At 48.7% G+C, this 26,917-nt stretch overlaps 1 protein-coding gene across 1 annotated transcript in view; it reads right to left on the reverse strand.

The window, feature by feature from the left end:
- The window catches only part of LOC122437005 (putative selection and upkeep of intraepithelial T-cells protein 1 homolog), a 164,323-nt gene that overhangs the window by 93,029 nt on the left and 44,377 nt on the right, over positions 1-26,917 (reverse strand). The window contains exons 2-5 of the mRNA XM_043461405.1: positions 25,005-25,106; positions 15,885-15,999; positions 14,425-14,504; positions 2,144-2,213 (exon numbers count right to left, since the gene is read on the reverse strand). Coding sequence (XP_043317340.1) covers positions 2,144-2,159 — 16 coding nt within the window. The 5' untranslated portion in view covers positions 2,160-2,213; positions 14,425-14,504; positions 15,885-15,999; positions 25,005-25,106. The remainder of the gene's footprint in view (positions 1-2,143; positions 2,214-14,424; positions 14,505-15,884; positions 16,000-25,004; positions 25,107-26,917) is intronic.

Raw genomic sequence — 26,917 nt, forward strand, 5'->3', positions numbered from 1 at the left:
ATGTACTCCGCATATAAGTTAAATAAGCAGGGTGACAATACACAGCCTTGACGTACTCCTTTTCCTATTTGGAACCAGTCTGTTGTTCCTTGTTCAGTTCTAACTGTTGCTTCCTGACCTGCATACAGGTTTCTCAAGAGGCAGGTCAGGTGGTCTGGTATTCCCATCTCGTTCAGAATTTTCCACAGTTTATTTATTTATTTATTATCCCATCCCTTTGGGACCTGCTAAACCCAAGTTTTGCAGAGGATCTTCACAAATGTTGATCCACTACCAAAGCAATGACACGATATATAATCAAGCAGACTCCTAAACCCTTTGTATTCTACACAAGGCACCAGGATGGTGCCAGGGCTTCAATGGCGGTCCCAAAGGGAAGTGACACCATATGTGCCCTGGTTTGCAACCAGAAATGTCCATTAAAGTGAGACATCTGACAACTACAGTGGTGAACAATGACAGATTTTAAAACATTAGGATAATAAGATGAGAGAGGCAGTTGGGATTGGCAACTAACTTCTTTCCTCTTTTTTCAGTTGCTCTTAACCAGGCTTTCCAAGAAGTGAGTCTAATCACTCTTCTGTCTGTAGATGGCAGCACTGGCCCCTTTCACACCCCAAGGGGGACCATGATTTTCACTTGAGAACATGTGCTCCCAAAACAGGGTAGAATAAGGATAAAATAAGAGGAACTACCTTCACAGCAATTAGCCTCGCCCACTTAAGAAGTGAGCATATCTGACAGAGTCACAAAATTCCCGAAGCCTCGCTCAGGATTCTAGCAAGACACCCCAGGTCACCAATAACTGTCTAAATAACCACTGCAAGGGGTCCATGAAACTCAAGGGCTTTCCCCGGAACTGCATCAGGAGCATTCTCTGGAGAACCCAGCTGGAGCACCCTTGAGCAGGAGAGTAGCAGACAGACAGCAAGCTGCCCCTCAGTCCGTTCCGAGTCAGCCTGGAGCGTCTCGCCCCCAGGCATTATCCCAATCTCCTGTTTGCCGAGTGCTCTCTATGTGCCTGGCAGGTTGCTGAGTGCGTTGCCGGCACTATGCCATCTACCCCTCAGGATGGGCAAAGAGGAGACAAGAGGAGACAGTGGATCCAAGAGGGTAACCATCACTTGCACAAATGTGGAAACCGAGTGAGTGGAAGACTTCTATTCAATATCATGTGTTAAGGTCACCGAGCAGGGCACACCCTGGAGTGAAAGTTTACCAAAGCAGCCTGGCAGTGCAGGAGACCGGAGCCATTGAAATGAGGAGGGAGGAAGAGAAACACGGCTATGGTCTCAGGACACACCTGACACCTCCTCTGAATGTTGTCGCTCCCAACTAAGAAAGTCCTGGGAAGGGAGTCGGGAACACCCTTCAGATCCAGTTCTGCCCTGAATGAGCTGTGTGGCCTCAGGCAAGTCCCTTCACCTTTCTGAGCAACCATAACCTTCCCCAAGCAGGTGGTAAGTATCTAATGAGATAATGGCAAGAAAAAAAAAAAGCTTTTAAAAGTATAAAAGCTCTCCTGGAGGTATTATTATTAATTATTATTATCATCATCATCATCATCTTTCTCAGTTATTAATGACCTGTTACCTGCAAGAGATCTGTCATCCAGGAATCTCTCTCTAAGCCCTTCCTGAATCTGTTTATATTTCTAGTCGGCAGCACCTTCCTTGCTTTTGATCCTCAGCCCCCAACCCGGGGAACCACAGGCAAAGTCCTCTGCCTAGAGGCCCGGGTTTGAACGGCTTTTCTCAGTGTCTTGGGGGTTCTGTCACCACCAACTGAATTTAGTACAATACAGCCTCACTTCCTCCCCCAAACCCCATTTGTAAACCCAGATCTGTGTTAGGATCTTAGGAAGACAGAGAGGAAGAAAGAGGCCTTGCCTTCTCAAATCACCCCCCATAAGACCACATGTCCCCCATAGGGTGGAAACATAGGACTCCCTCTTAAGCACCTATACTTGAGCTGAGAACGAGGTCCAGACTCCACAGGTCTAGAACCCATCCAAGAACCAGGGCCCCACCTGCTCTCGAAGCCCTTTTTCCTCTTCACACCAGAGGCAAAGGACTTGGAAACCTTTCTCAAGGACTACACAGGCCAGAAATATAAATCAAGCTCAGTTAACTTTGATACCTACCTGGGATGAGCTGCATAGATTTCGAGTCACGTCAAACATGGTGTGGTCCTAGCCTCAAGAAGTTCACGGCCTGGTAGGTGAGATCAAGGCACAAAATAATGATCTTGCAAGTCAAGGTTAGCTGAAGGTTTGTCTAGAGGATTCAAGAAAAACAGTTTAGGGGAGGGCCTACCTAGCTGCGTCTGTGACAATCAGGAAAGTTTTGATGAAGAAGGGACACTTGAATTCAGTGCTAAAGAATAAACAGGAGTTTGGCAAGTAGAGAAGGTGGTGAGTCAAAGGAGAGAAGGTCTGGAACAGGGAGAACATGAACACTGTGTTCAGCGGTCAGAGTATAGAGTGATCCACCTGGGTGAGAACCACTGGATGTACAGAGCTGCCTGTCACTGAAATTGACAAATATCCTCCCTGATCTTCAGAAAAAAGCCCTATCAACAATTGATGTCTGACCTCCTAAGAGAACTTCCTGATTTCCCTTAGACAAGGTCTTTGCATGTCTTGGGTTTTGCAGATTGCAGAAGCTGGGCATCAATGTATTCTCAACCCCAGGCCAGTGTTGTGTCTTTACTAAGACTGTGGGTCTCAGAACATCCCTAGAGAAAAGGGCTTCTCAAATGTACCCCTTTATACCCCTTAACTGCAGGTGAGGAAACTGGAGAAGAAGCCCCTTCCTCACAAGTCAGGGACAGGGGTGGGAGTGGAACCCAGCCCTCCTGCCCCCCCTCTCCCCTCTGCTCCCATGATGAGGTAAAGCTCACCCAACCCGACTGGAGGAAAGCTCCAGACATGTTCAAGGTGATTGTAACAGTAGCATTTGTAGGCAAATTATATTCCATGAGCTAATTAGGCAGGGATTGGGGCCCTTGGCCATAATTAATATCTTGTCCCTAACAACTTAATCCTGGGTGAGATCATAGCAAGGATCTCCTCTGAAAGCCGAAATTCTTTCCTCCAACAAATCACCTATATAAATACATATATTTTAATAGCAGCAATTATAAAGTTCTCTGCCAACTTATGGGGCTGTTTAACATTCCTGGACTGAGGCCACAGTTTTTTCCCCATCTCCTCCCCACAACCAAAGCCTAATGAATAGTGACTCTTTTGTGGCTCTGCGTTCCATTTAACCAATATCTCCTACCCAATGGGTCTTCGCAGGGAGTTAATAAGCAGTCTGGGAGGACTGCCTGAGGAGGTCCACGAACCTGATCGTTAACTGCAAGGCCTAATCAGCATGTGCTTCCCACCCAGAGTCCCCTACAGCTACACAGCCCTGGTCCTCCAGTAATGGATGGAAAATCGGCGATTTCCTGACAGTTAGCAACCAATTTTCCACCAATTAGAAGAGAGACGGTGGTCCCTGGAGGAGGCTGGATGGGTCCACCGCACAGAGCTGGGACCGGAAGACAGATGATCCTAGGAGCATCAGGGAACCAAAGCCCGGGGGTCAGGGGACCCCTCCCTCTGCATCTCTTTCTGGGTCAGCTTTGGTTTGTATCAGGGGAAGGCAACTTCAGGGACAGGGGCTGCCTGCCTGGGCACTTTCCTCTGAGCTCGTCTCGCTCAGCGACCCTGCTATGATAAACCACCCCCCTCTCTTCTCCTAGGTCACCAGACATGGGCTTCTGCTGGGTGTCTTTCCTCAGAGCCCAGGACAACTGAGAAATTCCTCCAAGGCAGTTGATGTGGAGGCTTAAGAAAGCATAAGTTCTGGAGTTGAACAGTTATGCCTTGAAATCTTGAATTTGTTTCTTTTCTATTGTGTGTGACCTTGGTCCAAATACCTAAATTCTCTGGGCCTCAGTTTCCTCATCTGTAAAATGGGGCTAGCCATATCACCTACCAGATAGGATGGTTATGAGGATTAAATGAAATAACGTGGGTAAATTCCTTTACATCACAGTAAATATAGAGGGGCTATTACTATTCTTCCTATTACTATGTTGATAATGTACAGTACTATTACTAATTGATATCCACAAGTGTGCGTCAAGCATTGTGCTAAGCACCATGAGATCACTACCCCAGACATCCTTAGACATTTCTCCAGTTTGTTGGCTCTGCCCCCATCATCTTCCATCTGCTCTTGCACCCCTCCAGCTCATCCCCCACAAAAGTGCCAGTTATTTTTCTAAAATGCAAGCTTGACTCTGTCCTCATTGCTAGCCAGATTAAGATCCCACAGTGGCTTTTGCAGCACAAGTGCCTTTCCTGGGGCTCACAAGCCCTGAGCCATTTTTTCCCTGCTTAATCCTCAGTTTTAGCTCTCCCTCCTCCCTGCCCTATTTCTTATCATTCTTTAATGCCCACAGTCCTGGAACATCAGACCCACCTTTGCAATGAATGTGAGGATGCAGTGACATCACAAAGAAAGTGCACCAAATAGGTGTGTAGGAAGCTGGATTCTCCTCTGCTCCAGGCTGCAGCATGGTGCCCAGAGGAGCTGAGTGAGGGTATTGCCAACAGGCTTTCGAGTTGTGAGAGAGAGACAAGGCCACCCTCAGCATCACTTCGGCATTTATTGGACTTGATTGTGCTCTAAATTCTCAGGTAATTGGCCATTCTCACTTGGTAATTGTAACTGAATCAGACCCAGCCTTTGCCTCAAAGAGCTCAGTCTGTGGGGAACAAAATACCAAAATGGAATTTAACAAGTACTTACTCTATGCCAGGCACTCTGCTCAGAAACTATACATGGATTATTTCATGGGATTATCTGATTTGATCTTCATAAGAGCTTCAGGAGCAGGGTTAACATGTAATTTACCACACAAACTAAGACACTTCAGGGAGTGAGGGGGGCCCTATTAATAACTACATGGGACAATAGACATAAACTTGGGGGCATCCCAGACACGTCTGGATAGATGGATGCCCTGTCTCCAAGGTATATATCCTTTTTTTAAAAAAAAAAAATTCATTTTGGTCACTCTGCACAGCTTGCAGGATCTCAGTTCCCCGACCAGGGATTGAACCCAGGCCACTGCAATGAAAGCCCAGAATCTAACCACTAGGCAACCAGGGAATTCCCAGTATAACTTTATTTTAGAGGCTTTAGGAGAATAGGGACTTTGCCCACATTTACATCCTTCTCAGAGACAGGGGCTCAAACCAGGCCCTCTGATTGCAATCGCTGGGCACAAATAAGATGCAAAGTGAAACCGAATGTTTCCTAAGAGAAGAAGGGAGAGAGCTGGCTCCAGGCTTGAAGGTGAAGTGGGAAGGTTGGGCAGCAAAGGGGAAGGGCGGGGGGGCACACGTGAGCTGAGGGCCAGAGGGCGTTTGGGTTTTCGGAAAGCAGACGGGAAAGTTAAGGAAGTTGTACAAGAGGGAGTGGAGGGGTGAGCAAACAGGAAAGGAAGGCGGGAGGCAAGAAGGGCGGGAGCTGGAGTCCAGGTTAGAGACATGGCCACGGACCCAGGCGAGGGCTGCTCAGAGGAGTCGGCAATGCGAGCTGCGTGGCCCCCACCCTGCCTCCATCACACACTCCATACCCACTGCTCTTTCTTGGGACACAGCCACCCCACAGCCCTCAGCGAGCTTCTGATGCTCTCCTTTTCCAAATGCACCTTCAGTCCCCCTGCCTCTCCCACAGCAGCTAGAAAGCCTTGGCCTCATGTCCCCACCAGGGGAGTGAAGGGCCACCGAGCTCCCTGCCCCTGTGAGTTCTCCAGACTCACTTCGCAGAGCTGAGACTCCAACAGCTTCCTCTTTTCTCAGACTTTGCTTGTTTCTCAGACCCCCAGTGCCCATCCCTGCTTCCCACCACTGCCTGGCTTGCCCATTTGAGCCTGTTCTAGGTACTAGTATCGCCTCCAGTTCCTCATCCATGGGATCCAGCACCATGACATTGCTTCCCCAGAGGAGGTTCCTAAGGGTCCAGAGCTGCTGGCTTGACAACTCAGGCAGTCCCTGGATTCCAGGCTCTGGAACTGGGAGGGAGGCTGTCTCATGTCTGTCCTGAGAGAGACTCCACGTGCAGCTTCTGACTGACCTGCAGGCTCAGGCAGGTGATGCTTGTGCTGGTGGGAAAGGAGCCCCTCACCCATGAGGGCCAGGCGTGAGGAGCGCCCAGTGGTGCCTCCACCTCCCGCGCTTCCTCCCGCTGCACAGCGAGCTCAGCCGTGCACCTAGCTCTGCCTGCCTCAGCCTACAGAGGTCAGAACCTGCACCAGCTCTGCCCAGGCCCACTCACCCAGCTCCCAGCTCAGAGCAGAGTGGTGACAACACGTGGCTGATGGTGACCCTGCTCCAATCTCACCGCTCTGGGCCACCTCCACACCTTTGCCAGAAGGATTGTTCTGGCAGATTGAATCGCTCACTCAGTGGCATCCCATCTCCAACAAGAGAAGCACTCGAGCATCATCACATATAGCTGTGGGGGGGGGGGGGCAGGTCCAAGTACTGCCCAGCTCTCCAATTTTACCTCCCTCTAATCTCCTCACTATCACCCATGCACCTTCATTTAACCACTTCTTCATTCATCCAGTATGTGTTGAAGACCTTCTTCATGCTAAGCTCATCCTTAGCTGAGACTCAATCCTGACACAATTCTAACACCCAATTCCAACATGGCAGGGGCAGGGCAGGTGGCATCTCACAGCACCAAGCAATTCTCCAACACCATCAGCTGGGTGTCCTACAATCAAACTCCATTCTGACAACACCTGCCTGGAGGCAACGGCAGATTCCACAGGGCAGGGGCTCAGTCCCATAAGACTGCCCCCCACTTCAGAGGCCAGTCGCAAGTCCAGGTTTCACTGTGCTTCCAACCATCTGCCTGAAAATCAGAGGTTTCCATGACTCCCTCCTTGGGTTCAGTTACTTTGCTAGATGTCTCACATAACTCTGGGATCCTGTTTACTCACTGGATTACCCATTTATTACAAAGGATATTAAAGAATAGGAACCAACAGCCAGATGAAGAGATCCATAGTGTAAGGTCTGGAACAAAGGAGCTTCTCTGCCTCCGTGGAGTTTGGTACCCAGCACAGTGAAACATGGAAGTGTACTGGTTTACCAACCTGGGAGCTCTAGGAACCCAGCTCTTTGGGATGTTTATGGAGGCTTCAGTAGGCAGGATTGATTCAGTCATTGGCCACCAGAGATGAATTCAACCTCCAGCCCTCTCCTCTCCCCAGAAATCAGGAGGTTCGACTGAAAATTCCAATCATGCAATCCTGTAATTGCATGATTGGTTCCCCTGGCAACCAGCCCCTATCCTGAGGTGCTTTCCAAAATCCATCATATTAACAGAAACATTAACATAAAAAATTATCATGGAACAAGGCATCTTGAATAACAGGACACCCATTTCACCTTGATGGCTCTGAAATGTTTGGTTTTAGGACAAGAAACCATATATTATGATAAAAGATGCTCCCATTGCTCTTATCCTCCAGGAAATCCCAAGGGTTTGGGGAGCTGTAAGCCAAAAGCAGTGGATGAAGACCTAAATTATATGGGAATTATACTTTGGTCATCTGAATGTCCAAATATCTATTTCTTGTAAATCACAACAGCATGTTGCCCATTCTCCAACATCCCCATGCTGCCTAGGCTGCCTCTCCCAACCTCTCCTACCTGCGTTGTCTTGATTATTCTCTAGGACCTAGAGCAGGAGCCTCCATCCACACCCTCCTCCAGGCTCCCCCAGGCTCTCATCATGGTCTGTTTGGATGTTTCCTGATTAGATTGGAGCTCAACAAGGAAGGGGCTTCCTTGGTGCTCAGACAGAAAAGAATCCTCCTGTAACGCAGGAGACATGGATGGGTTCATTCCCTGGGTTGGGAAGATCCACTGGAGAAGCCCCACTCCAGTACTCTTGCCTGGAGAGTTCAATGGACAGAGGAACTTGGTGGGCTACAGTCCATGGGGTTGTAAAGAGTTCGACACAACTGAGAGTGACTAACACTTTCACTTTTTCATATTTTCAATAAGGAGTTGAATTTGAACCAATCCTATGCCTCTCACAACAAAATACATGTGTCATCCTTCTCAGTTCCTTTATCCCAGGGTTTACATTTTCATTATTTCATTGCCCTCTCCACCACCCCTTTGCTTGCTACTAGAACTTAGAACACTTGTGTTGTGTTAGAAAAAGGTGCTCTTTCCTCTGGTTGGATGCAACTCCTCGCTAAAGTGTGTGTCTTGAGAGCAGAGCCCTGGCTGCATCTAGGCTCCAGTTGATGCTGGTTCCGGCATCTTCATGCAGGACATACCCAGACAGTCAGATGCATCATTCCCCACCCCAGCAAGATTCCCATCCAGTTACATTTGGGGGACCACTCTCAATTCAAAGTCACGTCGACATCAGAGGCTTAATGACCCCCCACCTGCAAACTACCTCTTCTAAAAAGAAATGGTAGTGGGGAAATTTTGAAGCAATCATGGGAATTGTAGATATTCTGCACACCGGTTGGAAGGTGTGTCAGACAGGCGCCTGTCCAACCAACAGCACATGCCACTACTTGAGTGGATGCTGCTCCTGGGAAGGGCTGGACCAGTGTCTCATTGGAAGGATTTTCAGTCATGTCACTTCCTTTCTTTCCCCTCTTTAGTCTTAGTGTTCTTGGCTTCTGAGATCCAACGTCAAAGCTCCCTTCCCAGCTTCTATACATTTGCACCCACAAAGGCACACACGTGCACACACACACACACACACACACACACACACACACACGCTCACTTCTGTAATCATTCACTGAAATGGGCTCTGAGAGCCGTGCTCCGGAGAAGCTCACTTGCCGGAAAGAACATGATCTTAGACCAAGTCAAAAAATGATGGAGGGCTATTTGGAAATGTGTAGAAATATCGAATCACCGTTTTGTACCAGAAACTAACACAATGTTGTAGGTCTTTATACCTCAAAAACATACTAACTCATAGAAAAAGAGATCAGATTTGTGGCTACCAGAAGTGGGAATTGGAGGGGAGAGGGAAATCAGATGAAGGCAGTCAGAAGATACAAACTTTCAGTTATAAGCACTAGGGATATAATGTACAACGTGATAAAGATAATTTAGCACTGCTCTATGTTATATATAAAAGTTGTTAGAGTAAATCTAAGAGTTCTCAACACAAGGAAAAAATATTTTTGTCTATTTCTTTGATGTTCTATTTCCATGAGATAATGGATAGTAAGCCTATTTTGGTAATCATCTCATGATGTATGTAAGTCAAGTCATTATGCTGTATGCCTGAAGCTAATACAGTGCTATATGTCAGTTGTATCTCATGGAGTACCATCTATAAATAATATTGAATCATTGTGCTGTACATCTGAAACTAATATAATATTGTAAATCAACCATACTTCTATTTTTTTAAAAAGACATGAAAAAATAGAATGTTGAAAGCAGATTTTTAAAATAACTTGAAAGAGTATGTATCATTAAAAAACTTTAGACACATGATACACAGCAAGCTGTCTTAATGGATGGACAGAGGGATGGATGGGTGGACAGATGCCTGATAGAGCAAATCTAGCAAAATGTTATTAAGATTTGTGCTTCTAGGAGGTAATGTATAGGTAATCACTATATAGTTTTGTCATCTTTTAAGTTTGGAATTTTTAATGCAGTGTTGGAGGAAATATATAAATGTACTAAATGAAATAATGTTTAATATTTAAAACTTGGAAAAACTATGTCTCAATAAAACTAGAAAAAAAAAATATATATCCCTCAAAAAACAAAAAAAAGATAGTGAAGGATGACAGAGGGCCCTCTGAGCCCTGCCATGGTCAAGTTCACCTAGTGTTCACTCTGGCACATTAGGTGGCAAGACTTAGTCAGGCCAAGGCAGCTTATTACTGACATGATGGAGACCTTTGTTCTAAGAGAAAGCAGCCCAGAGAAGATCAGGCATTGGGTAAACCTGATGTCTCTGTCTCTCCCAACCTCTCAGGGCTCTCTTGGGAAGTGGAAGCAGAGACACTCTGGTGGCCCAGAGAGAAATAGGACCAATGGGGACTGACAATTTGGGCAGATCTTTACTCAGTATTAACTTCCTGGGAGGCAAATTTTGGAGGTAGAAAACTCATGGTCATGAGGATGTGGGAACAGCCACTGAATGGCCAGTGTCGGGCTGACCTTGAAGACCTTAAGATGTGAATATCATTTTGTTTCATAGTCTAGGATTCTGTGAATCTAAGACTCCACATTGCTCATTATTATCAGATTCCATTACTAATGATCTTAAGAGTTTTAAAACTCAGTGCCTCAAAAATGCTAAAGTTTTATTATTCCCTAATTCCAGAACCTGAGAAATTTAGAATTATAAAGCTATCTATGAGATGCAGTCATTTGTGTGGATCTCTTTGAAAGATGTGTTGAATACATGCTTTTCACCAGGTACTGTTTGGGGGCACTTTACATATATTATCTCATTTAATCCTCACAATGTACCTGTAAGTTAGGAACATTTATTATCCCTGTTTTTCAGATGAGGAAACTGAAGCATGGAGCTTAAGTGACTCACCCAGGACTACAGAAGCAGTATATAGTGGTCCTATAATGAAACCCTAGGGCCCATATTCAGGGCCACTGCCTTAGGCTGCCTTCCTGTATTATAAAAGGAATACACCCAGAAGGATGGAGGGGCTCTGGCCCAGCCCAGGGCTGAGTTATGGGTCCTCTGCTCAGCTGGACTCCACTGGCCCCTCTGAGTCCCAGCCCTTGGGGCTTCCCTTCCTTTCCCACCCTTCCAGGGAGTGTCCCCTCCACAATCTCAGGTCCTGAATTCCCCAGGCAAAGCCAGCCACATTCTTTGGGCTGGGGTCCAAGTTTATTTAAGAAGAGGAAAATGTTATTATGGAAATTACAACAGCTTTACGAAACAGAGCGTCGCTGTATCAATCCAGGACCACAAGAATGCTCATCAACTTAATAGCTTCCTGTTGGGAGCCTTTCAAGCTACGACTGAAACTGGCAGGCATCGGGGAATGGGAGTGGGGCCAAGCAACTGGGTGACACCGTATTCCGCCCCCTGCCCTCGGGATGAGTGGCAGAGTCCCAGCAGGAGACCACAGGGGACCCCTCCCTGCCTGCTCCTGCCTGCACCCCTGAAGGAGACCGCAGCTTGGGCTTCCCATTCTCAAAGGTGGAGCCACAGTGGTGATGGTGGTGGTGGTGATGTGTGTGTCTCCAGGTAGCAAGCAGGGAGGAGAAACCTGAGGCTCCTCCTTCCACCCACCCCATTCCACACCCACAGCCTGACTCAAGTACAAACACAGTTGTGATCCTTAGACCTTCTTCCAGAGCCAATGTGGAGGGTCTGTGGCTAGGTCCCTGATAAGGACAGGCTTTAAGAAAGGGACTGCTTTCTTTAACTCCTAAGCCCAAGGAGAGAGAAAGCCAGGACTTAACTCTTTTTATCTTTTTTTAAAAAAAGAAGAAGAAGAAAAGAAAACCATTAAAGTGAAATTCCTGAGGCTGAGAACAGCCAGGAGTCTGGCACGTGTCTCCTCCTGGGTAATTATCTGGCATTTAGCACCTCTCTTCCCAGCACTTGTAATTAGCAGGGAAATTAAGATGCTGTCATCCTACCTCCCAGCTTCTCTCTTCTCTCTGCCCAGAGGCCCAGGGAGAGGCCCAGAGAGGGGAGGGTATCAGTACACCAAGAATTGAGACTAAAACTCAGGGAGGACTGAGAGGGGACATTTGACAGGAGAGCAGTGGTGGGTCCTCGAGGGAGCACTTCCTGCTGCCTCCAGCCACAGCCATCCCTTTTGTCTGAATCCCTGGAGTGCATGCAAGGGGACTACACTTTCTCCCATGGGGTGCTGTCACGGCTATGATGAAACGACTAGGTTCCAGTGGGGTCTGATTGCCTTCACCAAGATTTTCACAGAGGCTATTTGGTGCCCACCTTGGTGCTGGACCCTGAGATCAGGGATGAATCAAATCCACCCAGAGTTGTAGATGGTCCCCAGGGAAAAGATATGGCATTTGGTTGGGGAGGGGATACAACCATAATAAAAGGCTGAAAATGACAAGAGTTGAGGGAGGCAGGATCAGTTATAGACTTTGGAGGGACTTACTGAAGATGTGAATTACTGAAATTCTAAATAATTTCAGACAGCAACAGCAGAAGATTAAACCAAGCATATGGGCTCCTCTAAGGGACTCCGTGAGCTGCATACTCATGAGGCCAGCCCTGGATTGAGGGCAGTATAGGTATTGCCAATTAAGAAAGATTTCTTATTTTTTTTTCAAACTTTAAACTTTTTATTTTGTTTTGGGGTATCAGATTAACAATGTTGTGATAGTTTCAGCTGAACAGTGAAGGGGCTCAGCTATATGTATATGCATATCCGTTCTCCCCCAGACCACCTTCCCGTCCAGGCTGGCACATAGCACCGAGTAGAGTTCCATATGGTGTACAGCAGGTCCTTGTCGGTTATCTGTTTTGAATATAGCAGTGTGTATATGACTTGCCCAAGCCCCCTAACTATCCCTTTCCCTCTGGTAACCAGAAGTTCATTTTCTAAGTCTGTGAGTCTCTTCTGTTTTGTGAGTTCATTTGTATCATTTATTTTTAGATTCCACATATAAGGAATACATATGGTATATTACTCAACCATTAAAAAGAACGGAAAATGTCATTTGTGGCAACATGGATAGACCTAGAGAGTGTCATACCGAGTGAAGTAAGTCAGACAGAGAAGGGGAAATATCGTATAACATCCCTTATACAAGGAAGAATTCTTAAAGGGTGCAGTATTTGAACTGGTCTGGTTCAAGAAGTCAGCTTTGCTTAACAGAAAAATTACCTTTACTCTATGTGGCCAGTTTTCTCATCCTTCAAGACCTCAGTCGATGCCCCCTCCTCCAGGAAGTCTTCCCTACTAACTCCATGCTGGCATAGGACTCTCTAGGCTCTTGCAGCTCCACTCCTCCACTCTCTCCAAACCTGTGCTTCCCTAGACACCTCACCTATTTCACCCCAGTACAGATGGCCAGTTTATACATCTGCCTCTTCAGCTAGCTCATGTGCTCTCTAAAGACAGGTCTATGCCTGATTCCTCTCTGCATTCTCGGTGGCCCATGGAGGGCCTGGATAAGACAGGTATTCAAAGGTGAATGAAGAATGAATGAATGAATGAATGAACACCCCCAAAGGGCGCAACTTGAAAGAAAACTTGATTGTGCTTAGGGAACACAAGAATGAATATTTATCCATGGGCCAAAAAGTTAAATTGGGATTTGATCAGAAAGGCCCTAAATGACAAGCCAAGGGAAGGGTTTGAGCTTTTACAGATGGATCTGGCTGCTCTAGAGAAGATGGCTGGGAGTAGAAGACGGGGGTGGGAGGGAAGGAGCTGTAAGCCAGGCAGAAAGAGCAGTCAGAAAGCTGTAACCATGATCCAAGCCAAAGGTCAGAGTGGCCTGGACCAGATAACAGCCATGGGAATGGAGAGAGGGGAAGAGTTGGATGGGAGCTTTGAAGCCCCAGCCACCCTGGTGGCAGCAACACTGGGTCACCAGCCAGCTATTCCAATTATTCATAGAAATCAATCCCATTCCGTGGAGACTCAGATAAAACTCGTGCACAGTAATGGATGGAGAGCTTAGAGTGAGGAGATAAGAGGAGGCCCCGGGTGTGGGGTGATCAGGTGGGGCTTTGCAGGAGGGGGAGGAATGGTAAGAGGTTATCAAAACAGCCCTCAAATAGCAAAGGCTCAGAGCCGGTCTGCCCAGCTGTGACTGCAGAGGGACACACAGGCTCACCCCCAGGCCTGGAAGACCCAGACTTAGTGGTCCTTGGTCGTTAGTCCCAGCAGCAGGGGGCACTTATTGAATCTTGCTACCCTGAGATGATATTGGAGGTCTGCTACCTTCTATAAGGAGACCAGGGGCAAGGGGCATGGATGTGGAATAGGCGGGTACCCTCTGGGGCCCCTTTCAGTCCCAGCTTTCTGGGATCCTGAGTCCATGAATCACCACTGTGGCATTTTTGTCTGTAGGATCAGGAGAAGCATGGTCTGTTCTCCAGCACAGGGCAGGCGCTGCGGGAGACCGACTAATGGAGCCTACTCACTCTAAGCTGGGCTACAAGGCCTGTGTCCCCATCAGCCTCAGTCCCTCCCTGAATGCTGGAAAGGGATCACCAAAATTCCCTCCCTCTGAGAAGGGAGAGAGAATATGGGCGTGAGAGAGGTTTGCCCCAGGAAGAAAGGGAGACTGAGAAACAGCGGTCCGTCCCAGAGCAGAGAGGGTCCAGGAGGATCAGTGGGTGAAGTAGAGAGAAATGCTAATAATAAACAAACAATACTCACATAGTACCCACCACTGTGCCAGGCATTGTCCTGGGTGCTTTGCCTGAATTAGCCAGGGTCAGTCTCACAATCCTCATTTTCTTGAAGAGGAAAGCAAGGCTGAGTTGAAGACAAGTTTCCATAAGTTCCCACAGCTGGAGATGCAGAGCTGGACACTTGAACCCAGGCAGTCAGGCTCCCTTCTATCTCTGCTTTGTAATGATCTGTTTGCAAAGAGCTCGATCTGTTCCAGGCACTGGTGTCACTTGGCCCCTGGAAGGGGTTATCATCCCCATTTTACAGATGAAGAAGCTGAGGCTCAAAAGAAGTCTGCTTATAAACCCGTTTCCCAGAAGTAGCAGGGCCAGGATGTGACCTCACAGCTCCCTCGAGTCTTGCACCCCCACTCTAGGCCCTGCAGGACAGGGGGTCTGTTCAGTAGACCCTAAAGAAGCAAGAGATGGGGCATCTCCAGGGGAGGGCAGGGCCCAAGGGGTCCCCTTCCCACCCTCTTCAGACAGCTTTTCCTCACAGCTGTGGAAGGAGGCAGCCGGAGGTGGGCCCGAGAGTCCCCATCTGCCAACACTCAGGCCTAGGAGGAGATAGCACTTTTTATCTCTGGGGCGAGTTCAAGAGTTTATCCCCCCCACCGGGCCAGTGGGGAGCCTGGTGCCCATTCCTGGAGGGTGTCCAGTGACAGGACAGAAGGGGGCACTTGGTCTCCTTCCCTGCCAACACTCACTACCCTCCACACCCCACCATCACCCAAGGCCAGCAGGAAACATCTCGGACAGAGCACTTGGGTGCAGGCGCTGGGTCTGGTGGAGCCCAAGGCTGGCTTGGAGCTTTCAGGGGCGGCTGGTGGGAGGGGCAAAGCTCGGGGGTCAGGCACTTAGGGGATATAGGTGTGGTCCTGGCTCCACCACCTTCTCACTGTGCCACATCACACTGGGTGCTTTAAACTCTGAGCTTCTGTTTCCTCCCTCAAAAACTGAATTAGCATTTCTATCTAAGAGAGTTCTCCTTAGGGTTAAAATAGCGAAGATATGTATTTCAGCCACCTGGCTCACAGCCTGACCAATAGCTGGGTCCCTAAGATCGCCCCTCCTTTCTCGTTTGCACAACATGAACTGACTCCAGTCACTGAAGCAAAGTCGGCTCCAGGATCCCAAAGACACAGCAGAAAAGTTCAACCCCCTCCTCAGGGTTCCTGGGGCTCCGCTTGCCCTGCAGAGGATGGAGCACACTCTCAGGGCATTCAGGGGCCCCCAGGGGCCTGCTAGCTACCTGTGTCCAGGCCTCCTTTCCTGCCTCCGGCCCCCAGCTGACTCATTCTCCCTGAACAAAGCAGGCCCTATCTTCATTCCCCAGCACAGCCTTCAAGGACAGGATCATCAGCGCCTCCTTTCCGAAGCCGCCCCCGGGCCCCTGAGGGAGAATGAATCACTGGCTCCACTCGGCTCCCGCCGCTCTGAACTTACTCTGCTTCGTGCTGTGGGTCCAGCTCCAATGATCTGCCCCCCAGCACTCTGTGAGCTCCTGCAGGACAGCACTGGGATCCCTGTCTCCTCGTAAAATGCCTGCCCGCCGTCAGATCTGTGCTCGGAAAATGTTATGCAATCGATTAGATAACTAATGAAAGAGAATGTCTCAGGACAGGAGCATCTCAGAGCTGGAGGAGCCTTTCGTCCCAGGGCCTCGTTTTCTAGATGAAGAGGCCTGGACGTGGAGGAGGCTGAGATCTGGGGTGGGAAGGACAGGCCCTGGGCCCCACAGTGAGATAAGAGCAGGGGAGGCATAAGAGGCTGCTCTCCACACCTGATCAAGTGCAGACTGGTCAGTTCCGGCTCACAGTTACATAGACGTGGACCTATAGGTGGCTCTCCACTGCCCCTTGAGGAAGTTCAAGTTTGTCATCGTGGCCTTCTAAGTCCCTTTGTGAGGTCATCCCCATCAAGTGCTCACTTCTGCTTGTGAGCCTGACTTGCTGTTCTCAGTGCTGGGAACACCTGCCCCTCTGCCTGGCCAAAGCCTTTAATCCTTCAGGTGTCCGCTTAGACGTCACTTCTTCAGAAAAGGCTCCCTTGTCTCCCGTGTCCCTCTTCTTTGGCCCCCTGTGATCCCATCTGTCATATGAGGCTCTGATTGTTTACGTGCCTCTTGTCTAGTCAGAGACTGTTTATCTTGCAACCCTCGTGCCCAGCCTGGAAGGAATATATGTGAGTGAATGGATGAATGAATGAAGTATAAGGACTGGATACTTGGGGGGCTCCCCAGGTGGCTCAGTGGTAAAGAATCTGCCTGCAATGCAGAAGACATGAGTTCAATCCCTGGGTGCGGAAGATGCACTGGCGAAGGAAATGGCAACCAACTCCAGTATTCTTGCCTGGGAAATCCCAGACACAGAGGAGTCTGGTGGGCCACAGTTCATGGGGTCACAAAAGAGTCAGACACGACTTAGCGACTAAACAACAACATAAGGATTGGAACTCTGGACCACAGGCAGCCATATTACTGACAGCAAGTTAACCCCAGGGCCTTTCGGGGGTCAGGGGGTGGGGAAGGCACTGACTTGGGAGGAGATAGAGAGCAGGATGTGCTGTAGGACACCCCACAGGGGCAGAACTGAGACTGTTGGCCACGGAGGGAGTCATGTTCCCCAGAACCCAGGGGAAATTACCCAGGATTTGCCTGAACCCTCCCTTCTGTTCTGGTGGGCCCAGTGACCTTTGTTATTTCAGGCAAATCCTTCAATCACTGGGGAAGCATTTGGAAGGAAGAAAATCCTTGGAAAAAAAAAATCAGTCTGTCCCATGTCTTGAGTGAGCCTCTACTGCCCCAGAGACCCGTCCTCTGGCAGGCCAAGCAGGGCCTGTTCTAGAAGGCTGGTGGGAAGGGCATCTGGATATTGCTGGATGGAGAACGGGAGGCCAGGGAAGCATGGCTGTTCAGATAACAGTGAAGACTCTGGGGAGAGGGAGAGCTGAGACTTGGCGGTGAGTGGGGTATCCACAGTAAAAAAGACCTGGAAGGAATGCCAGGCAGAGAACCTCAGGCTTCCCATGGGTCCAGCCCCATCACCACACATTTACTGCACTCCTCCTGCCTAGGCCCCACCTCAGAGAGCTTATAGTCTGGTGAGGGAGAGGAAAAAGCAAGAGATACTCAGGATCCAGTGTGAGAAGGGATGTGGCACGGAGGAACCCAGAGGGGCCTCTAACCCAGCCTCCTGGGGAAGTGGTAATTTAGCTGAAAATTGCACAACAAATGAGACCTGCTTTTATTTTCTTCTCTTCCTTCCATTCTATCTCCTCTATCATCCTTTGCTTTTTTCCTTCTTCCTTCCTTTCTTTCTTCCCTTTGTTTACTCATTCTTTGTTTCATTCAATTATTAAATGAGTCATCATGAAAGAACAACTATGGCACACCCACTCCTCTCAGGCAGGGCTACACGAGGTGAAGCGATCAGATGTGGCCTCTGCCCACAAGAAAGTTATGGTCTGCTGGGGAGACACGTAATAGAAATGGCCACACCATATACACATGCACAAACAAAACATCCCACAAACCACTGTTGTTCAGTAGCTCAGTTGTGTGTGACTCTTTAGTGGTTTTTTCAGTAGTCATGTACGGATGTGAGAGGTGGACCATAAGGAAGGCTGAGCACTGAAGAATTGATGCTTTTGAACTGTGGTGTTGGAGAAGACTATTGAGAGTCCCTTGGACTGCAAGGAGATCAATCCAGACAATCTTAAAGGAAATCAATCCTGAATACTCATTGGAAGGACTGATGCTGAAGCGGAAACTCCAATACTTTGGCCACCTGGTGCAAAGAGCCAACTCACTGGAAAAGACCCCACAAACCATTAAGAGCTATGAAAAAAAGAAGTATTTAGCGCCATGAGAAAACAGGACTGAGACCTGTGGGAAGAACAGGAGTGTTAAGGCAGAGATTGAAGCAGAGCATCAGGGGGAGGGAGCACACATAAAGGCTAAGAAGTGGAGGTGCATCACATGTTCAAGAAAACAAAAAAAGGCAGCGTAGACTGACCAGTCACTGCCTGGGACCCTGCACTTGGAGTTTAGAAGACTGCTGTTTCGCTTCCTCCTTCTAAACCTCCAGCAAACCCTCTCCATGTGCCTTGCACACCTGGGGTGTGCAGCAGAGGGAATTCTGGGAAATGTAGTTCTGGCATAGCTGACTTGATATGCTACAAATGCAACACAGGTATGCAAGGGCCAGATTATACTGGGCCCTGTCAACTTTGTCAATATTTTAAGAGAAGTGGGAAGTGATACTTGATTTTAAGCAGAGGGATGGAGAATGGCATGATCCATTTTATGTTTTAAAAAGTCCCTTGGGGGAACTTCTTTGGTGGTCCAGTGGTTGGGACTTCACCCTCCAATGCAGGGGCTGTGGGTTTGAACACTGGTTAGAGAGCTAGAAGTCTTCCCAGGTGACTCAGTGGTTAAAAAAAATCCTTCTGCCAGTGCCAGAGACACAGGAGACTCAGGGTCAGTCCCTGGGTTGGGACGATCCCCGGGAGGAGGAAATGGCAACCCACTCCAGGAGCTTGCCTGGAGAATCCCATGGACAGAGAGCCTGTGGGCTACAACCCATTGGGTTGCAAAGAGCTGGACACAACTGAGCGACTGAGCACAGCCCAGCACACAGGGAGCTAGGATCTCACATAACTCTCAGCTAAAAAGTCAAAACATAAGGCAGAAGCAACGTTGTACCAAATTTAATAAAGACTTTAAAAATGATCCATATTTTTTAAAAAATCTTTTAAAAACAGGTTCCTTTTGGCTGCTGTGTGAAGATTGGTTTAGAGAACAGCAAGACAGAAGCAGGGATTCCAGACAGAAGATTCCTGAAGGGATCCCAGCAAGAGAACATGGGGGTTTAGATTCGAGGATGGGGGCCTTGTCAGCAGAGTTGGAGAGAAGCAGGTGGAGGGAAGAGAGAGGAAAACTGATGACCAGGGATGACCCGCAGCTAGTGGCAGCATTTACAACACTGGGAGGCATTAGGAGATGCGGGGTTTGGGTGACAGGGGTCTGATGGAAGATCAAGTTAAGGCTTTCAGGTAGACTCTGGAGGCTGAAAATCAGGATAGCATTCTGACTGTGAGATGTATTTGAGAATAAATAGCACAGAGGTGGTACCCTTGGAGGTGGACCAGGCCCACTGAGGGACAGGGTGCTGAGAGAGGAGAGAGGAACCCTGGCACTACCATGGAATTTTAAGGCAAGATCCAATTTTCATTTTAGAAAGATCCTTCTGACTGTCATGCAGACAACCATGTGCAGGGTGATGCCAGAGATAAGAGAGACCAGATATTGGTGACCAGCTGCAACTCAGGTAACTAAAATATCAGGTTTCTCTGCTTTAGGCTATATTGACTAATTGAGGCAAAGTTATACAGGTTCTGATGATCCAAAGCTCTGATTTCCTATTATGTCATGATAGGTGGTGGGTGGTAAGACCAATTTCCAAAGCTGCACAAATAAAACCCAAATGATTAGTTCCTTTACTATTACTGTGTTGGTGGATGTAATCACTGAGTGGCTTAAAAGATACAGTGAATTTGGAAAATTAAAGGATTCAGAATTCAGAGTTCATGGGAACGAAGGTCCTGTTGATTCCACCTCCATAGTCTCACAAATATATCCATTTATCTCCAGTACTGTTTCTACTACGGCAGCCCATCCATCCTCCTCCTGCATCTGATTCACTGAACCAGTCTCCCAACTTGTCCCCAGACCCCTCTCCCTCTTGTCCATTCCACACAGCATGGCTGACACATCTAACTACACATGCAACCATGTCACCCCAGCCAGAAGCTCTCGCTGGCTCCCACTGCAGGATAATGCTCAGCCTCCTCCACCTTCATGGCTTCAGACCCTGCCTGATCCTGGGCTCTTCCTTTCCAGCCTCAGTTCCTTCCCGTGTCCCGAACTCCCCTCCCCAACTCCTATTTCTTGCTCCACACCAGTCTTTCTCGTGAAAGAAACAGCCCCTGCATGGCTCAGAATGAACCCTGCCCACTCCCTATGATAGGCTTTTGCAGGCATTGCTCCTTCTCCCCAGAACAGGCCAGTTTCATCCCTACATTCTCTTAATCTATCAAATTCTTGCTTAGACTTCAGAAATTTTGTCTGGCTCTGCTACATCTGGGTACCAGCTCCATCTGTCCCACAGCCTTCTGTCAGAGAATGGACTGCCTTTTATCATAATCTTGTCTTTTTCTCCCCAAGTGAGACGGGCTCTTCCTTCCTCCCTTCCTTCCTTCTTCCCTTCCCTCCTTCCTTGTCTGTTTCTTCCCTCCTTCCCTCCTTTCTTCCTTTCTTTCTTTCTCTTTCTTTCTATCTTTCTTTTATCCAGTTTCCAAAGTCTTTTATTGGCAAGTATTTTAGGAAGGAAAGATTAATCCCACTGTTTCCAAATCCATGGAACGCAGAGCCATACCCAAGAGCACATTAAGTGGTGTGAAAGAGACCACTGCTTTGCTTCCCTGTTACTTATAGATCCAGTCAAAAGCAAAAGACTTGTAGTCACCAATTCTTCAGGCTTAAACCATAGGCTGATTTCTTTTTCAGCACTTTTGACTGCATCACTGCTCTGAATGATGTTCCTTCTGACTTGAATGCAGAAGTCCCCTCATACTGTGCTTGATTTGGATTCCACTGAATTGGTCTCCCCAAGCACCAGTTGCCCCGCCTTTGCCACGTTCAGTTCCTCCAGATCATGGCCACAGCTGACCCTGCGTTCAAGCACTTCTCCACCTCCAGGAAGAGTGGGTGGTCTTTCAGGTCAATGCTGTGCTGCTTTAGAGGCTCCTTGGGGCTGAGGGAACTTCCTGGCCATGAGGCAGAATCCCTTCTGCTCTAAACACTTGCCTGGCCAAGCTGCCTGCCCTCTGGCTGGATGGCAGTGAAGGTGTGCTCCACATTGGTGGGGTCCCAGAAACCAGCAGTGGTGGGTGGTGGAGTGCACTACAGGGCCGGAGCCAAAGGCTATTTCTTTGTTTCTTTTTTGGCTGTGCTGCATGGCATGTAGAATCTTAGTTCCCTGACCAGGGATTGAACCCACACCTGCTGCACTGGAAGGATGCAGTCTTAACCACAGGACCACCAGGGAAGTCCCACAGCCATTTCTTATTCACTGCTATACCTCAGTGCCCAACACAGAACCTGGCATGTGGGAGCTGGTTTATTTTTTTAATGTTACTCATAATTAAAAAGGGGCTTCCCAGGTGACACTAGAAGAACCCACATGGCAATGCAAACGATGTAAGAGAGAGATATGGGTTCAATCCCTGGGTGGAGAAGATCCCCTGAAGGAGGACATGGCGACTCATTCCAGTTTTCTTGGGCTTTCCTGGTGGTCCAGATGATGACTCTGCCTGAAATGCAAGAGACCCAGGTTCGATCCCTGGATCAGGAAGATCCTCTGGAGAAGGGTATGGCAACGCACTCCAGTATTCTTGCCTGGAAAATTCCACGGAAGGAGAAATCTGGCTGGCTACAGTCCATGGGGTTGCGATGAGTTGGATACCACTGCGCAACTGTTTCTATAATTAAAAAGACCTCCAGAGAACTTAGGAAAAGTTTTGGACCAATCTCAATGAGAGTCAGAGAGAGCCCTGTGTACCCATATCCTCCCATGGAGCCCGCAATGCAAGAAGACAGACAGGCATGACCTCCATATCCTAGTCCCACCCACAGAGCAGAGTTCACCTCCGTGACCTCAGCAGCACAGGGATGCAGAGAGATGCTCCCCACCCCATCCCCTGGACAGAGGCCACCGAGTTCTGTGCTGCTGCCATCCTTTCTCTGCACAGTCTGGGGAGCCCATCAGCGTGGCTCGCCCCACTCCATGCAGGACACCAAGAACCAGCTTCACTTTCTCCACAGACCAGAGGGCAGTCCGGGGACCTCCATCCCCCTCTGCAGCAGCCAGACAGAGCCCCAACTGGGCCCAGGGCCAGAGTACTAAGATGCAATCTTTCTCAATTCCCCACAAACTTGACACTCAGTTTCTGCTGCAGAAAAAACAAATCACCTTCCACTCTTGAGATACTAGGAAACTACAGTGATTCAGAGCTGTGGGGACCCTGAGAGAGCATCCAGTCTGCCCTCCCCATTCTCTTCTCCTCACTGCATTGTGCAGATGAAGGAACGGAAGCACAGAGACGGAGGGGGATTTTGAGCAGGTTCATGTTGACAGTAAGAGAGCGGGGGCCAAAAACACGGGTTCTCTGCCTCCCAGCTTCTTGTCCTTTTCAACCCCCAAGTTGAATAAAGAGCTGGGAAGTGACATCTGTACCCTGGAGGAGCTTCTACAGCCTCACTGAGCTGACTCACCTCCCTTGACAGGGAGCTCAACAGTCTAGAGAGCTCTCAAACTTAGAACCTTAGAAAGGGCTTCTCTACCCTGAGTCCTAATCTGCCTTGGGTCCACAGGGCCTGGGAGATTCATATGGAAGGGAAAATAGAGGAGAATAATGTGTCCTTTGGAATTTTGGGGCCTGGGGAAGGCAGACTGGAAGCCCTCCTCCCTGCAAGAAAAACTGTGGGTTAGGGCAGGAAGGGGCAGAGAGACCCCCTGAATGACATTTCCCAGAAGCCTCGGGAGAGGGATCACAGATCAAGAACTTGGAGTTTGGAAGGTGGGGTGTTCTACCTTTTCAGTTGGTAAATTCAGTGGTCCCTCCCCCGTGACACCCTCAAATCTTCAGTAACGTGGTGGCAAAATTCTCAGGGCAATTATGTTTTTGTAGAAAAAGGAGAAGGACTAAATGTTGTGTGTGGGTCTAGTGGTTTAACACAACATGGAGGAGGTTGCCCTGTCCTGAGCAGGGGATGAGAAGTGTGATAAATTGTGGAACATATGAGCAGTCTTAGGTTCAGAGCAAGTTTTCACCAAATCTCCCAGGCGCATGGAAGTGCCACTTGGCTTAGGGGAACAGACAAAGTCTGTGTCAGGCTTCCTTTATTCCCTCCCTTGACAGAGATTGACTGAATGCTGGGGATGAGCATTAGCACTGGGGATTATGCTATTAACAGATCAGACATGGCATTAATATATTATCTGCCCTGGGTTCTTAGCTAATAGCTCTTAATGGGTGTCACATCTCCCCCTAAAGTTTGCAAGTCACTCAGTTGGCTGGAGCTTCTGCTTGCTTCCTCCCGCATGAAACACCCTTCAAGATGAGTTTCTAGTGATCAGCTTAAGAATTCATGGGAAGGTACAATTTCACATTCACTCATCAGTCATGTAATCAGCTAAACAAACAAAGCAATAGCCGGATTCTTATGTGCTCCCAACCCCTGGAATTGAATCAGGCAGACCCAGAGGGGCTCAACTCTCAAGGTCATCAAGTCTTCTGCCTCCAGACCAGGCTGAAGCCTAGGCTAGTACAGAGGAAGAACAAAAGTCTGGGAGGCAGAGAGGCAGATGGGAGCTGGATTCTGCCACAAGCCCACTGTGTGCTTAGCAGTAATGGAAATGCCCACTGGTCGTGGTGGTGTGTTTTAGTCACTAAGTTGTGTCCAACTCTTTTGGGGCCCCATGGACTCTAGCCCTCCAGGTTCCACTGTCTGTGGAATTTCCCAGGCAAGAACATTGGAGTGGCTTGCCATTTCTTTCTCCAGGGGATCTTCCTGACCCAGGGATTGAACCCACGTCTCCTACATTGGCAGGTAGATTCTTTACCACTAAGCCATCAGGGAAGTTCACTGGTAGGCAATCTGGAAACCCTTTCACTTGTTTGATCCTCTCAACAACCTCTGAGTTAGGTAGTATTATCCCTGTTTTACAAAGGAGGACCCTGAGGCTTGCCCCAGGTCACAGGGCTGGCGAAGTGGTGGCGCCAGTGTTTGAGGCCAGATCTGTCTGGCCCCAGCAGCCCCTTTCTCCCTTGCATGTACTATGCCCTTGGGGTACATACTCCAGATGCCGCTGTGCTGGCTCCCACTGACAGAGCCCCAGAGCTGAGACGATTCATGAACTGATGACGCCAGCCTCCCTGCAGCCCCTGCCTGATGGATCTGCTGGCTCTTCCAGCCCCAGCACCGCTGGCCAGTGACCAAGGAGAGCACAAGAAGGAGGGATGGGAGCTGGGGGGTGGGCAAGGGGAGCAGAGCAGAGGTAGTCAGGAGAGACTTAGCGCATCCATCACCAGGGCCAGTCCCCCCACTGGGATCTCAGCTGCTGTCTGATCCGCCCAAGCTCCCATCCAAAAGTCAGCCCCCTGACAACCTGTCAGTCACGACTTCCCACCCCCACCCCGGGGTTGGGGGTGCTCCTTCCCAGGCTCCCTCAGCCTCAGGGCCTGCTAGGATCCAAGCAAACAGGCCAAGCATAGCTGGGCTCTGACGGGGGAGGAGAACAGCCACTTGGACATCAGCAACAGAGTGACCCATGTCTGAGGGGTTGGCCAGATCTTCTTCCTGCTTTGGGGGCTCATTCTCAGAGCACTTTGTCCCAGCCCTCAATTCCTTAAGCTGCTTAGCAAGGCCTTGCTGAGGTTTACTGGGTTGATGAGGTGTGACTTCTTGTCAGGCGTGTCTCCGGCCCCCGGCATCCACCCTACCTCAGCGTGTTCTCGTCTTCGCCTCCTGGGTCGGCCTGCTTGGCTGGACACGTGTGGCCAGCACACATCCTGTCCTGTCACATCCTGCTGGCCCCAGAGCACCTGGGACAAAAAAGAAAGGAGGTTGAAGAAGGGACCTGGGCCAACAGCATGGGGTCATGCTGCCCGAGGGCGTCCAGAGAGAAGAATGTTCTAGTCACAGACTCTGCCCAGTGGAAGTGGGGAGATAGTCATGATGTGCTTCTGACCCGGTGTCATCTCAACCAACGGGCACTGCTGGCTGCTCTGTGCCAGACGGATGCCTGAGATCCTGCCTATCTGGCTCATAGGCAGGATCAGATATGGTCCAGTTCCTGAAGGGCCTCTAGACTGTGGGGACAATGGCTCAGACAACAAATCATTAAAAAGCCAGTGATAACTTCTCTGAGAGGGCTCCAGGTAGAAGGAAGGCCTGAGACAGAGGCAAGTTAGCTTTGTGGAAAGAGCTGGGATCCGAACAAGAGGGTAAATTCAGATGACATCCTGCCGCTGTACCTGACTTTTCCAAGTCCCAGAAATTTATCCATAAACAAGGAATGGTGTTACCCATCTCACAGCATCATTCCAAGCATTGGATGGTAAAGTATTTAGTACAATGCCTTGTGAGAGATCAGGGGAAAGCCTGGATGGTTTCATGGAGGAGATGGTGCTGAAAGGATAAAGGAAAGCAGGGGGCATTTGACCACTCAGGAAAGTCTGAGGAGACCTTAAGATCAGTTCAGGCAGCACTTCTTCTTAAAGGTTGTCTTATTTCCACTGGCTGTGGGGCATTGCCCTTGTCTCTCTGTCTTGGCCTTAAGGCCATAAGTTGTTCAAGGGCTAGGGCCCACCTCATTCAGCACAGCATCTATAGTGCCTGCTGCAGTGGTCCTCAGTGAATATCTATCAGAATAATAATGACTCTAGAGTCTGTCATGGGCTTCCCAGGTGGTGCTAGTGATAAAAACCTGCCTGGAAACCAGATCTGAAAGAGAGACATGCACCCCAATGTTCATCGCAGCACTGTTTAAAATAGCCAGGACATGGAAACAACCTAGATGCCCATCAGCAGACGAATGGATAAGGAAGCTATGGTACATATACACCATGGAATATTACTCAGCCATTAAAAAGAATTCATTTGAATCAGTTCTAATGAGATGGATGAAACTGGAGCCCATCATACAGAGTGAAGTAAGCCAGAAAGATAAAGACCAATACAGTATACTAACGCATATATATGGAATTTAGAAAGATGGTAACGATAACCCTATATGCAAAACAGAAAAAGAGACACAGATGTACTTTTGGACTCTGAGGGAGAAGGCGAGGGTGGGATGTTTCGAGAGAACGGCATCAAAACATGTATATTATCAAGGGTGAAACAGATCACCAGCCCAGGCTGGATGCATGAGGCAAGTGCTCGGGCCTGGTGCACTGGGAAGACCCAGAGGAATCGGGTGGAGAGGGAGGTGGGAGGGGGGATCGGGATGGGGAATACATGTAAATCCATGGATGATTCATGTCAATGTATGACAAAAACCACTACAGTATTGTAAAGTAATTAGTCTCCAACTAATAAAAATAAATGAAAAAAAAAAAACACTTTGAAATGTAGTCAAAAAAAAAAACCTGCCTGCCGATGCAGGAGACATGAGAGACACAGGTTCCATCCCTGGGTGGGGAAGATCCCCTGGAGGAGGGCCTGGCAACCTACTCCAGTTTTCTTACCTGGAGAATCCCATGGACAGAAGAGCCTGCTGGGCTACCATCCATGGGGTCGCAAAGAGTCAGACATGACTGAAATGACTTAGCAAGTATGCACAGAGTCTGTCATACAGAGTGAAGTAAGTCAGAAAGAGAAAAACAAACATTGTGTGTTGATGCATATATCT

The sequence above is a fragment of the Cervus canadensis genome, chromosome 2 (genome assembly GCF_019320065.1).
Source record: "Cervus canadensis isolate Bull #8, Minnesota chromosome 2, ASM1932006v1, whole genome shotgun sequence".
Taxonomy (NCBI): Eukaryota; Metazoa; Chordata; class Mammalia; order Artiodactyla; family Cervidae; genus Cervus; species Cervus canadensis.